Raw genomic sequence first — 13,364 nt, 5'->3', positions numbered from 1 at the left:
ACAAACATTACAGGGGAGATGGAATTAGCTAAGACTTTAAAAACAGATATTTTAGGGGCACCTGGGTAGCTCAGTCAGTTAAGTATCCGACTTATGATTTCAGCTCAGGTCACAATCTCATGGTTCCTGAGTTCAAGCCTCGTGTCCAGCTCTAGGCTGGCGGTGCAGAGCCTGCTTGGGATTCTCTCTCTCCCTCTCTCTCCCCAACTCATTCTCTCTTGCTCTCTCTCAAAATAAAAACTTTTTAAAAATCTTTAATAAAAAATTTTTTTTAAATAACACAGATATTGTACATATTCTTGAGGACTTAAAGGGAAACATAAACATAATGAGGAAAAGAAATAGAAAACAGAAGATCCAAATGGAACTATTAGAAATAGAAAATACAACACTGGACGTTAAGAATTCACTAGATGGGTTTAATAGCAATTGGACACTATAGAAAAAAGGATGAGTCAATTTAAAGACAAAGCAATAGAAATTATTTGAACTCAGGGGCAGGGGTTGGGGCGGGGGGGGGGGGGGGGGCGGGTGGCAATGAACAGAGCCTCAGTGTCCCATGAGACTATAAGGGGCCTGAGAAGAAAAAGGGGAGAGGTGTGTATTTGAAGAAATAATGGTCAAAGGAGTCCGAAATCTGATGACAACTATAAACCCACAAATCCCAAAAGCCCAATGAACCTCAAACAGAATAAAGAAAACCACACCAGCCCATATCATAATAAAACCAAAATCCAGGAATAAAGAGAAAACTGTTGAAGTGAGCCAGAAGGGGGAAGACAGGATACATTCCATACAGAATATGCATATACAAGGTATTTTAACCAAACGAAATGAAAACATATCGAAATGTGTGGGATGCAGAAAACAGAGAGCATCAAATACCTATACTAGGAAAGAAGATCTAAAATCAATGATCTAATTTTCTGCCTTAAGCAGCTAGGAAAAAAAAACAACCAAGTAATCTTAAAGTAGGGGAAAGTAAGGAAATAATATAAACAGGAACAGAAATCAATGAAATAGACTGGAAACAGATGGTGGGGATAGCTGCACGGCAAGGTGAATGTACTTAATACCACTATGCATGGAAAAATGATTCCAGTGATACATCATTATATGTGTCTTACTACAATTTGAAAGATAAAATTTTAAGTAATTTTAGAGCCCGGAGCCTGCTCCAGATTCTGTGTCTCCCTCTCTCTCTACCCCTCCCCCACCTGAGCTCTGTCTCTCAAAAATAAACATTTAAAAAAAAATTGTAATACAATAATTTTAACATCTTTAAAGACATTAATGAAACGAAAAACAGAAGAACAAGGGAGAAACATGACCTAAACTAAAAGAAATCCGATAAGAGAGAGGGTCAGTTGTAAGAGGGACAGGAAGCAGATGGACAGTGGCCTGAGGAAGGGGTACAAGGGAATGACAGCAGAGGAGCACAGAAAAGTTTCTGAAGTGCTAGAAAGGTTTTCTATCTTCGCTGGGATGATGGTGGTTTCATGGAGTATACAGCTGTCAACTCATGGAACTGTACTTGAAGTGAGTAAATGCCATTCTATTGAATTTACACCTCAATAAGGGAGATATTTAAAAAGTATTTCTGGGGGGCGCCTGGGTGGCTCAGTCGGTTAAGCGTCCGACTTCGGCTCAGGTCATGATCTCATGGTTCGCAGGTTTGAGCCCCGCGTCAGACTGTGTGCTGACAGCTCGGATCCTGGAGCCTGCTTCGGATTCTGTGTCTCCCTCTGTCTCTGCTCCTCCCCTGCTCTCAACTCTGTCTCTCTTTCTCTCAAAAATAAATGAAGATTTAAAAAAAAATTTTTTTTTTAAAAAGTGTTTCTGGGGAAAAAAAGAAGGTACAACCAAGATAGGAATAGGGCACTCCCACACACAAGACACGGCAGTAGACTGGGGCATGCCAACTGGGGAAGGATGCCCTTCCATTTACTGGGGAAGGATGCATAGTTATACACACCACCAGCTACCCAGATTTGACACTAACCTGTGAGCACTCAGTAATCATATGTGCTGGGCAATGACCATCGCAGAGCCCCATGAGCGGCCCTTCCTCAAGCCTCCCACGTGCTCAAGGGAGATCAGGAGCTGAAGCCCTACAGGGAGTAAGCATCAGGGTGTTCTAGTGGAATCTCTGATTAAGCAATCTTGCCCTCTGACTTGGCAAGTGCAAATGTAGAAAAATACACACTCACACACCCCATGTGCCAAGAGATAAGGCAGTCTATTTCCTATGAATTGGGGCAGCCCTTCGAGAGAAGTAATTTTGACAGTATAAATATGTCAGTCAGGTCAAAACAGCATACACACCTTCTGACCCATTTAATCTCACTCCTGGGAATCTATCCCAGCAAATAATCTCCCTGCCTTGCCCGAAGGGAGGAATCTGTATTACATTAACCAGTCACTGCATCCTTATCTAGGATAGTAAAAAAAAAAAAATATTGGAAACAACCGAAATGTCCAATATGGGAATTTCCAAAAATACAATCAAGAAGACTCTGTGGCGACCTAGAATGTTCTAGGCTAGCTGATGCTGACGTGAAAACGCTGACCTCACGACTACAAGGATTCTCTCACAAAGATGGGAGACCACGTGCAACTGAAGACAGAACAGAGCCTGAGGAGGGAACGCGGTAAAGCGGGGTGCCTTGGGTAAGCTTCTAGAATTTCCATGCAATTACAAAAGTTTGTTAAATAAAACTTGAAGAGAAAAAAGGTACCACTTCCCAGGAGTGGAAGTGAAAATACACTACACATATTATTAAAACACTAGACTTTCCTTTTTTTTTAATTAATGTATTTATTTTTAAGAGAGAGAGAAAGCGCAAGGGGAGGAGGGGCAGAGAGAGGGAGAGCGAGAATCCCAAGCAGGTTCTACACCGTTGGCACAGAGCCCGACGTGGGGCTAGAACCCACAAACTGTGAGATCATGACCCGAGTCAAAGTTGGACGCTTACCCGACTGAGCCACCCAGGCGCCCCTGGACTTCCCTTTTTGATTGACCTAATCACCCAGAGACAGAAGCAGAGAAACCACATGGACACCAGGGGTCAAGCCTTGGGGTCTGGTGTTACATGGACAGAGTTCAGCTCAAATAAGGGCAAGTCTCCGTCAGTCAGAGGGATCCAGAGACATTAGCTCTGCAGGATGTGGGGAGTCTGCTATCAAAGGAGGAGCGCAGTCAAGTCCAGACACAGAGAAGACAACCCTCCACCCACACAGATGCTGGGGGAGGGGGAGGGAGCTGCCAGTTCAGTCCTTCCCCAGCAGACTCGCTTTGCCTCTCTGCTTTGCCTCTCTCGAGTAGGGTGACCGCACATCCCGGTTTGCCTGGGACAGTCCTGAGATACATCCGAGATCTGTCTGAGAACTCTTAATAAGCTCTCTTTCACTCTTAAAAAGTTTCCCGACTCCAGCCATAAATCACATATTCACCCGTGTCAGGGGAGGCCTTTGTCACTTTGAAGGAAGGCACCTGAAGCCACTCTGGTCACAGCACAGATGCCCACGACTCTCCTCTCACCTAGAAACAGGCTGCCCATTGGGCTCGGAGGCCAATTCCCGCACTTCGCAAGCAGGGAAGCTGCGGCCCAGACCTGCCCGAGTCGCTACAGCGGCCAGTGGCAGGGGGACTCTCTGGCCCGTGTAACACAGGCTTATTGTCTGTGCCACAAGGGGCCTCAGTTCTCCACTTTTAATCCATCTCTGAAATAGATCCAGGCAGGGGCTTTATCTGAACCTGTGCAGATTGAACTCAATGCTGTGGTGGGAAGCAATCCTGGGGTTGCAGACATCATCTGAATGATTCCCTCCAGAGGATTCACTCAGCAAAACCAAGAGAGCTCAAATTCTTTTTGGAACCAGGTGGGGTGAGAACAAAGAAAAGGGCTCTATCTGGTGCCGCCTCCAGGGTATACCTGACGCAGCTGCCCCTCCCCTGCAAGTCAAAGGAGACTGCTTTTTCATCTGAATTGTGGGCAAGTATACGCAATATAAAATGTAAACTCCGCAACCATTCGTAAAAGTACGGCTCAGTGGCGCCCAGTACACAGTGTTGTGCACTGTGCATTGCCTCCACCTTACAAAACCAGCGCTCGGTACCTACTCAACCCTAACGCCCCACTCTCCCCTCCCGGGCCCCTGGCCACCACCATTCTACTTTCCATCCTGAAGCCTCTGACTACAAGGTTCTGCACACAGGTGGGATCATACAGTATCTGTCCTTTTGTGACGGGCTTATTTCACTTGGCGTATGTCCTCGAACTCACCCATGTGGTGGCGTGCGTCAGAATTTCCTTCCTTTTTAAAGGCTGAAAAATATTCCATTGCACATACGGAGCACATTTTGTCGATTCATTCATCTGTCGGTAGACGCTCGGGTTGCTTCTATCTTTTGGCCGTTGTGAAGAACGCTGCTATGAACACACGTGTGCAAATAGCTCTCTGAGACTCTGCTTTCAATTCTTTCGGGTCTATTCCAAGTGAGAAATTGCTGGATCATACGGTACTTCTATTGTTCACACTATGAGGAACCTCCCTACTGTTTCCCAGAGTGGCTGCACCAGTTTGCATTCCCACCAACAGTGCACGAGACTTCCAATTTCTCCACATCCTCGGCGACATCTGCCACTTTGGGGTGTGTGTGTGTGTGTGTGTGTGTGTGTGTGTGTATAACAGCCATCCTAATGGGTGTAATTTGGTATCTCCTTGCGGTTTTGATTTGCATTTTCTTAAGTCAGAGTGATATTCTGCACTTGAAACAGGTCTCATTAATACAAGCAAAGAATGACTATGATTAAAAAAAAAAAAGAAAAAGAAAAAGGTAGAGGGGCACCTGGCTGGGTCAGTCGGTAGAGCATGCAACTCTTGATCTCAGGGTCATGAGTAGAGCCCCATATTGGGCATGGGGCCTACTTAAAAATAATTAATACATACATACATACAATTTTTTTTGTTTTTTAAGTAGAAAGTGCTAGTGTCCTTGAATGCTGCACTGTTTCCCGGACAGCCCCGTGAGAAGAACCGCATGAGGCCTAACCCCATGCTCACTCTGTACACACACATCAGCTCTGTCCACATTTCTCACCCCAAGTGAATATTAATGGTCCCTTGGGGAAAAAATCTCAGTCCCGAACTGTAGGTAGGAAGCTTTAAAAATAAATAAATAAATAAACCCTGTTCAACTGTTACAGGTGTGTGCTGGTACACAAGTAATTCTGAACGGGGCCAAGTGCCCAATAAAACCTTGTGTTTGTTCCAGCACCTAGAATCGGGCACAGAAATGACAGGTTGCTTCTGCATATTTGAACCTGCCTGCTGGGCCCAGGTCTGCCAGCAAAGCCGTAGTCCCATCCCGCTGTGCACTGCGAATTCATCGAAACAAAACAAATACAAAAACACTCTGTGCAAAACAACCTATGCTTTGCTTCAAAATAATCGAGGGTGACAGGGGAGGATATAAATTTTCAAAGACTGGCTAATGAGTTGGTAACTGTTGAAGCCACGTGATGGGAACATGGAGGTTTGTCAGACTGTTCAATCTTGGTATTTGCTCTATGTAAAAAAAGAATACTTTCTCGGAGTCTCTGAGGAGGTAAAGCTTGGCATAGGGTTTTACACATTTTCAGCAACCTCGGGAGGCAGCCAGCAGGCCTGTGCCATCGATATTTCACAATGAAAACGCGAAGACTACTCAGTATCACTCAGAGCGGGTCAGAGTCCAGACTGGCACCGGGGTGCCCCCCGCTGCACCCACCATGCCCTTCCCTGAAGGCTCTGCGCCCCACTTCTCAGGCCTCACCCCCCCACTTAAGCTCCTGTGCAGAAGACAGGAGATAACTGCTAGGGACCCATCAGGGAGGCGTCTGGCCACCCTCGCACTTTCCCAGCCAAGCTCTCTCGTGCCTCGTTTTCCTGGCTGTTCCTTTTTGTCCCCTCCTGTTCTGCCCCAGTGCACACCAACTGAGAAACAGACTCTCGGCCACACATCGGCAATCCTGCAGAACGCCGATAACACTGCAGCCCTTTTCAATCAGGCAGAGTACAACTCGGAATTCATGAACTCTCCTATTCGAATCTGGGGCTGCTGAGGTGTTACTGGGCAAGTTGGTAAAGCTTCCCAAGAGCCAAGAGTTGGTTCTGAAAAGAATGTGAAGAAACAGGGCATTAGCGGGCCCTCAGTTACAGCAGCGGGAAGTTTCGCTCTAGCTGAAAAATTCAGGATGACCTTCGAAGGTCAAGGCGCCAGACCAAGCAAGCACAGCCTGGGGGGTGGGAGAGAACAACACGGACAACTGGGCGTACAAGTGTCCAAAGTGTCAGACTGCCTGTCTGCCACCTGGCCCTCCACCATACACCTGGCCTGTGGGTGGGGCCTCCGGGTGGGGCCAGGCCGGGAGCCGTGCAGATCCAGGGAGCCACACACTGCGAGGATGAGGCAGCCTCCGTCCTCCCATCAGGAGAAGCCCAAAGGAAACCCATCGAATGTCCTGTATTGCCTTATTTCGAGGAAAATGACAAAGTTGCCGGAGACAGACAGGCTGAGCACAAAGACGTGGGGTAAACAGCCACGCCACTGAATCCCACCCTGTTTCTCCAGGACAGACACATACAAAAAACCCCAAAACTTTGAGATAAACCATCAGGAGATGATGCTATAATATCAAGGGTGAAAGCTGGGAAGTCTTAACACAAGTCTGCCTTGTTCTCAAGAGTTCGAGTCCAAACAGGGCATGCCAGAAATCCACAGGAGAGGCAAAATGTGGCATCACGGCCACTCATTCTGTCCCTCCCTCTGCACATGCCCCCACCCAGATACTGATAAGCAATGCTTGCTTAAGGTGTAAGATCGCGTCCCCGCACCCACCTGCATAGACTCAGTGTCTGCTTCTCCTGGACCTACCCCCCTGGCGACACACACATGCTAGGATACCTCCCGTAATGCCTTGACCATCTCCAGCTAGTGCTCGATTTTTCTGCTCTTCTTTAGGGCAGAGCCCTTGAAAGATCTGTCATGAGTCATAGTCTCCACTGCCCCACATCCCACTGGCTCCTTGGCCAGCTCCAGGTGGGTTTCCATCCCCCAGAGCACACAGCAGGTCTGGTCCAGGTCACCCACAACGTCCACTGTGTCAAGGCCAATGCCAATTTTCTGTCCTCATCCTACGTCATGCCCCTGTGGCACAGCTGACTGTTCCTCTGTCCTTGAGAGGCTTCTATGATACAAAGTCTCCTGTCCACCCACTCACAGCCAACTCTGGAGCCGACTTTCCTCTTCAGGGTCCCCTCTAGCACCCCAGGACTTGACCTTCACACCCCTCCCTCCTCTTCTCAGTCAGCACTCTCTCCCTCAAAGACCTCATCTAGCGCCCCCGCCACCGCCCCGATGGTAGCGAAGTCTTTCATCTCTAGGGTGGTCGCAGACAGGAAACGAACATCTCCATGTGGCTAAGAGACCATCCTCCCACTTCTGTCCCAAAAATCTATCTCAGAACATGAGACCCCCATCCATCCCTTCACTCTGCAGAATCATTCCAAAATCAGATCCAACTTATAACCTCAGAGTTACTGAAAGTAGAAAATAATTCCAACTACCTACTGAGAACTGTAAGGTCCTACATGCCCTGGCTCCTTCATGACTCTGTCCTCCCTCGTGTCCCCTTCTCCCTTGTACTCGCTGAGCTCCAGCCACAAGGCCCAAGTCCCTTGCCCCTGCCAAGCGCAGTCCTGCCTCAGGGCCTTTGCAAATGCTGCTCTTCTTGCCTATAGCTTTCTTCCCAGACCCCCACCGGCTGCCTCTTCACTCGTACTCTGTTCTCAGTCCTTAAGTCATCTCCTCAGAATGCCCTTCCCTGACCACCCTAGCCAAGGAGCTCCCTACTCTGTTGCTCAGTAGGCTACTGCCATTACGGGTTACACACAAGCACCACAAGGAACAGGGCTTTATAGCCTGTGTCCACTCTTACCTCCCAGAGCCTAGAACAGGGCCTGGCCCACAGTCAAAAGGGCACTAAGTGCCCTGCTACCGACGTTTCATGGGGCTCATTCCCAGGCAGGGAAGCGGGAAGACAGACATGCGTGTGGGCCAGAGTTTCAAACGTTCCTAAACCTCCAAGGCTCAGGTAGGGGCCCATTAACCTGGTTTTCAATCACCTTGGCCTTCCCTGTCACTGTACTTAACAGTCTATTTTATAATCGACTTGGCGCTGGTTCTGCCGGCGGCCGGGGAGGGGGGGCAGGGCTCATTAACCCTGCCCACCTTCTCCTGCACAGCCTCACAGGGGGCCTGGCAAATCAACAGTTCATGAAGAATCACGATCTACTGAATAAAAGACTAAGCGGCCGCTCTCGATAACTCACCCAGAAGACGATGTTGTAGCTGAAAAGGAGGTACTTATACCAGCAGCTGACCTCGGCGTTAGAGTATCTATAATAGTGCATCTTCCGAGAGGCAGGATCTGTGGACAGACATGGGAGCGGTGAGATGACAGGGTCACTTACAATAACATCTCCCCCAAACCTGCTCCCCAAGAAAGAGCAAAGGTGAGGCTCATACACAGACTCCAGAAATCTACCCAAACTGTCTCCCCGTGTTCGTGCACGGGTTCAGGCTTCAGTTTACTCTCAATGCCAGCTATATAGACTGGGCAACAACCACATTCCTTCAACTTTCCAAAAACAGCCCCGAAAATAAGAAGAGATTTCTGAAAGAACGCAGAATGTCGGTGTTCAAAGTGTCCCCTGAATGCCAGGCCTTCCCAAACATCTATCTCATCTCTCCATTGGGTGTTGCTGGTTCCACTGCTTGGCAGAGGAAACAGGAGTTAGGAAGGAAGGTTGTGGGACTTGCCCAAGGATAAGACAAAAAAACCCGACAGGGCCCAGGATCTGAACCCAGGACAGCGGGGTCCCCAGTCCACGTCCTCTCCACCCACCACTACCCGCGGCAGAGGGGCCAGGAATAGAGGGAGTCACCAAAGAAACGGGGGCACTGAGAGGCACGTCTGGGAAGGAGAGATGAAAGGCAGGCATGATCTAACCGAGGCCAGTAAAGAAGCCAGAATTAAGGCTCCGTATTCGTTCATCCAACATTTTCTGAGATGACCTCCCAAGCTCTGACCTCACAGAGGTGAGAAAGGTGGACAGACCCCAGGAGCATACAGCAGCCAGCATTCACCCATGCCTGTCTCCCCTCCCTCGCCTGCTTAACCTGCCCTGCAACTCGCCCACCACCGTTTTGGCCTCCAGAGGCTGTGGGTAAAAGCTCAGACTCCAGAATGCTCTGTGAACTGCACAGAGGGTGAAGTGGGGGGCACTCTTTTTCTTTTTCATCCGTGTTCATCCCCCAAAGCCCCTCAGAGAATCCTACAAAAAGGAAGGTGCCCTCAAAAGGGAAATCTCAGGACCTGGCCCGCCTTTACCTGATGGGAAAGGTGGGGGGGGGGGGGGAGTGGGGGAGTCTCAAGCTGACCCTCAGGAGGCAGGATCCAGGGTTCACCCCCAGGCCCCAGTTCACCTCCCACTTCCTGGGGTGAGGGGAGGGGCACATCATAACAGGGCCCAAGGCAAAACCAAACAAGGCTACTCCAGCAGTGAGGAGACAACCCACTCACAACTGCCGGGAAGAATCCAGCTACTGCCGCCTTGCCGAGGAGTGGCTGCTGCAAAATCCCTTCCTGTGAGGCAGCCTCAGTGGCCTGGCCACGGGGCTCGTAATGTTCTGAGAAAGTGGTGCCAAGCAGGGACATGAAAACCACAGCCCTCTGGAGATGAGTGCTGTGCCGGCTCAACCCTCCTGGCCACAGAGCAGAATCAACAGGCACCGAAGCCTGGACACCACGGTCTGCTCACCTCCTCCCTCCGGGAGGGATGGGCAAGTCTGGCCTGTCGGGCCTCAAACACCAGCCAGGAAGGGGACAGCAACCCGGCAGCCCCCTGTCCCCACCGTCAGAGCCGCGCTTGCACAAAACTCCCCTCCGAGGATGAGGATGAATGTGATCCCAGGTACCGAAGGACACCGCTGGGGACAGGGCACACAGGAGGCCTGAACGCAGCCTGGGCCACGCAGGGCGGCTACAAGGAGACCACCGGGGGCTCTCAGGCCGAGACTCCTTCCTTCAGCAATGCGACCCGACCCTGGGCAAGTTCCTGCCCTCTCAAGGCCTCAGCATCCTCAACTGAAACTGATCCCTGATGTCACTGGTGTTGAGAGACCCAGCTGACAGCATCAAATGACTTATCCTAAACACAGATCTCAAGGCCTTACCCTCTGCACGTTCTGATAAGTGGGGCTAGGCTGGGGCCCAGAATCTGCATGTTTGACAACTTCTGACTCGCCTAACGTACTATCAGCCCGGGCACCATGGACTGCGGTCCCTCTGGGGATCCTACAAAGGCAGAAGGACCCTGCTAGCTGTAGGGACACAGGACAGACTAGGGCTATGGTAGCGACGGCTCTTGGTAGGCAACTAACTAAAAGGGAACCAACATTCACCCATTTGTGTTTCACAGATTACAAAAACCTCAAAGCACTAAGTTTTTGTCCAACTTCAGATGACTGGCTTCATGCATATAGAAAAAAAAACAAAAACAAAAACTTTTTTAACCTAAATCTCAGGTAAGTTCCTCACAGTGAAACAGTCAACTTGGCTGAAAATGCCCCAGAAGGCAGGAAAATGTTCGAAACGGTAGAAACCCTATTTCTTTTTATGGACAAGACAAGCCTGCTCCTTAGAACTGTCAAATACAGTCCCCTCTTCTTCGTGGTTCCTAGAGACGCCTGGAAGGTGGATGGCCATATGCTCCATAGAACGGAACCCCAGAGACTGGGGAGGGCTACTCGGGCATGGTACCCAAAAGTTCAGGAGTCCTCGAGAGTATTCCTTGGACACCAAGGAGGGTGGTGAGAGAGAGGGAGACACAGAATCCGAAGCAGGCTCCAGGCTCTGAGCTGTCAGCTGTCAGCTTTAACCCAACCATGGTAAAGCTCTTGCTCAAAAGCTTTGGAGCAGTAAACAAAGCCAGTCCCCCTTCTTCCTCCACAAAGAAACCAGCTAATTAGCACAAGTCTGCATGTTTTCCAAGGTAGTGGCAGCCTCATCCCTGCCCTCTGCTTGGGGCCTTTGGGAAATGATTACTCTGAGGTGAAACAGAACTCTCAACCTGGAGCTCCCTGTTCTTCAGCTCCGGCCGGTTAAGCATGACGAACATAGAAAGGTCACAGGAGGGGCGCCTGGGTGGTTCCGTCAGTTAAGCGTCCAACTTCAGCTCAGGTCATGATCTCGCGGTCCGTGAGTTCGAGCCCTGCGTCGGGCTCTGTGCTGACAGCTCAGAGCCTAGAGCCTGGAGCCTGCTTCGGATTCTGTGTCTCCCTCTCTCTCTCTCTGACCCTCCCCCGTTCATGCTCTGTCTCTGTCTCAAAAATAAATAAACATTTAAAAAAAAAAAAAAAGAAAGAAAGAAAGAAAGGCCACAGGAATTCATAACCACGCAGGCCCCAGAGGGGAGAGTTCTCTGCAGGGCACCTGGCCTCCCTCACCACAGGTTTTACCCTCTTTCACTGTGGCCCCCGAAGGCCTCACTCCACAAAGACACACAGGCAACCGGAAAAAGCTCTGCTTTCACAGACGTCAGGGTCCAATCCCACACCCAGAGAGTCTCAGCAACCATGACGTCAACTCCAAGCCCGTACCTTCCTGGAGACTCAGAGACTTGGAACTGCACTAGCCAGGTCCACACCGGGGAAGGACGAGGAAGCCCCTGATCATCCATGACACCGTGCACCACGCTCAGACACGTCCCCTAAACGCCTGTCATCCACGACCCATTGCACCACTTTCGTTGGACCAAGATAACCCTGTGAGGTCTAGGCGTGGGGATGTCCCAATGACACCATTTCCCCATCCAACTCACAAAAGAGGAAACTGTTGAGGGGAAACATTTCAGTCTTTTGTCACCCACTTGTTTATTCCTCCCCGTGGGAAGAAAAGGCACTCAAGTAACCACAGGCGGGGAGAGTGACCCCACTTCCCCACCCCCAGGGAGCCTAAGGAGCAGAAAGAAAGGCTGCCTGCCCCTGCCCCTCTCTCTCTCTCTCTCTCTCTCGCTCTCTCTCTCGCGCGCGCGCGCGCACTGCAATCTGCCCTGCTGGCCTCCGGCTGTAGAAGCAGGTCCCTAACGTCACTGTCACCAAAGATCTCTGAATGTAAACCAAAGGAGGTAAAGGGAAGATCTGTGTGGACCCCAGTCCAAGCCACGCCTCCGACACAAGCCCCTGGGGCCCTCAGTTTGGGGAACGAAGCCAATGCTGAGCTCCAGTGGGTCTGGTTCAGCCGCTTCACAGCCTCAACGCCCTGGCCACCCCACCTGAGTGTTACCCACGCTGACACAGCACCCCGAGAAGGTGACAAAGGCACTGGTGCCGAAACTAAAGCCCAGAGCTGACCCAACATGCAGCCAAATGACCCCGAAGTAACTGTGGTCCCTGACAGCTCATCTTATTTGCTAAACCAAGTCATATCAGAGGAAGGCAGAACTCCGCTCTCTACCAACTAAGGAACTTAATTAAAACCAATACCATTGAGGGACGCCTGCTGGCAAAGCCTGTAGAACATGCAACTCTTGATCTTGGGATTGTAGGTTCGAGCCCTATGTCAGGGGTAGACATTACTTAAAAATAAAGTCTTCAGGGGCGCCTGAGTGGCTCAGTCGGTTAAGTGTCAGACTTCGGCTCAGGTCATGACCACATAGTTGGTGAGTTCGAGTGCCACGTCGGGCTCTGTGCTGATGGCTTGGAGCCTGGAGCCTGCCTGAAATTGTGTCTCCCTCTCTTTGCTCCTCCCCCGTGTGCACTCTGTCTCTCTCTCTCAAAAATAAATAAACATTAAAAAAAAATTTTTTAAGTGAAACATAAATAATGTTTTTGGCAGCCGCAGCAATTATGACAAAGGGTAAAAAATCTACAATGTCTAAAAATCCATACTCAAAAGACTCCAGTTTTAGACACAAGGACAAAAGAGACGGACATTAAATGAAAGGGAAGGACAATATAATTAACAGATGAGAAAATGTTCAACATCACTGGAAATGAAACCGAACGACGATCCAGAGATGCTATCTCCTGTCACACTTTTTTTTTGACAAAATAACCACGTAGCTACTGCTGGCAAGCCCGTGATGAGGATGCCAAGTCCGTGATGAGGATGCCAAGTTCACACCTTGCTGGCAGCAGAGTAAATTGTTACCACTCTTTGGTAAGCAATATGGTTACAGACACTCAAAACCAAAAAAAGAAAAAAAAGAAAAGAAAGTCATACCCTTAATCCAATAAAGTCATGACTAAGAATCTG

General features: G+C 49.6%; 1 protein-coding gene across 5 annotated transcripts in view; it reads right to left on the bottom strand.

Annotated features, from left to right (window-relative positions):
* Window positions 1–13,364, bottom strand: part of TSPAN14 (tetraspanin 14) — a 56,101-nt gene that overhangs the window by 19,128 nt on the left and 23,609 nt on the right. For 4 of the 5 annotated variants that reach the window (XM_042909161.1, XM_042909157.1, XM_042909158.1 and 1 more), the window contains exon 2: window positions 8,377–8,474. In XM_042909161.1, the coding sequence (XP_042765095.1) occupies window positions 8,377–8,457 (81 nt within the window). In that variant the 5' untranslated portion in view covers window positions 8,458–8,474. Of the gene's footprint in view, window positions 1–8,376; window positions 8,475–11,707; window positions 12,049–13,364 lie in introns of those variants that run through there. The other variant, XM_042909159.1, reaches the window with a different exon arrangement.

This window comes from Panthera leo, chromosome D2, assembly GCF_018350215.1.
Source record: "Panthera leo isolate Ple1 chromosome D2, P.leo_Ple1_pat1.1, whole genome shotgun sequence".
Lineage (NCBI taxonomy): Eukaryota > Metazoa > Chordata > Mammalia > Carnivora > Felidae > Panthera > Panthera leo.
The sequence above is the reverse complement of the archived record's forward strand: the minus strand, read 5'-3'. Positions and strand labels throughout refer to the sequence as shown.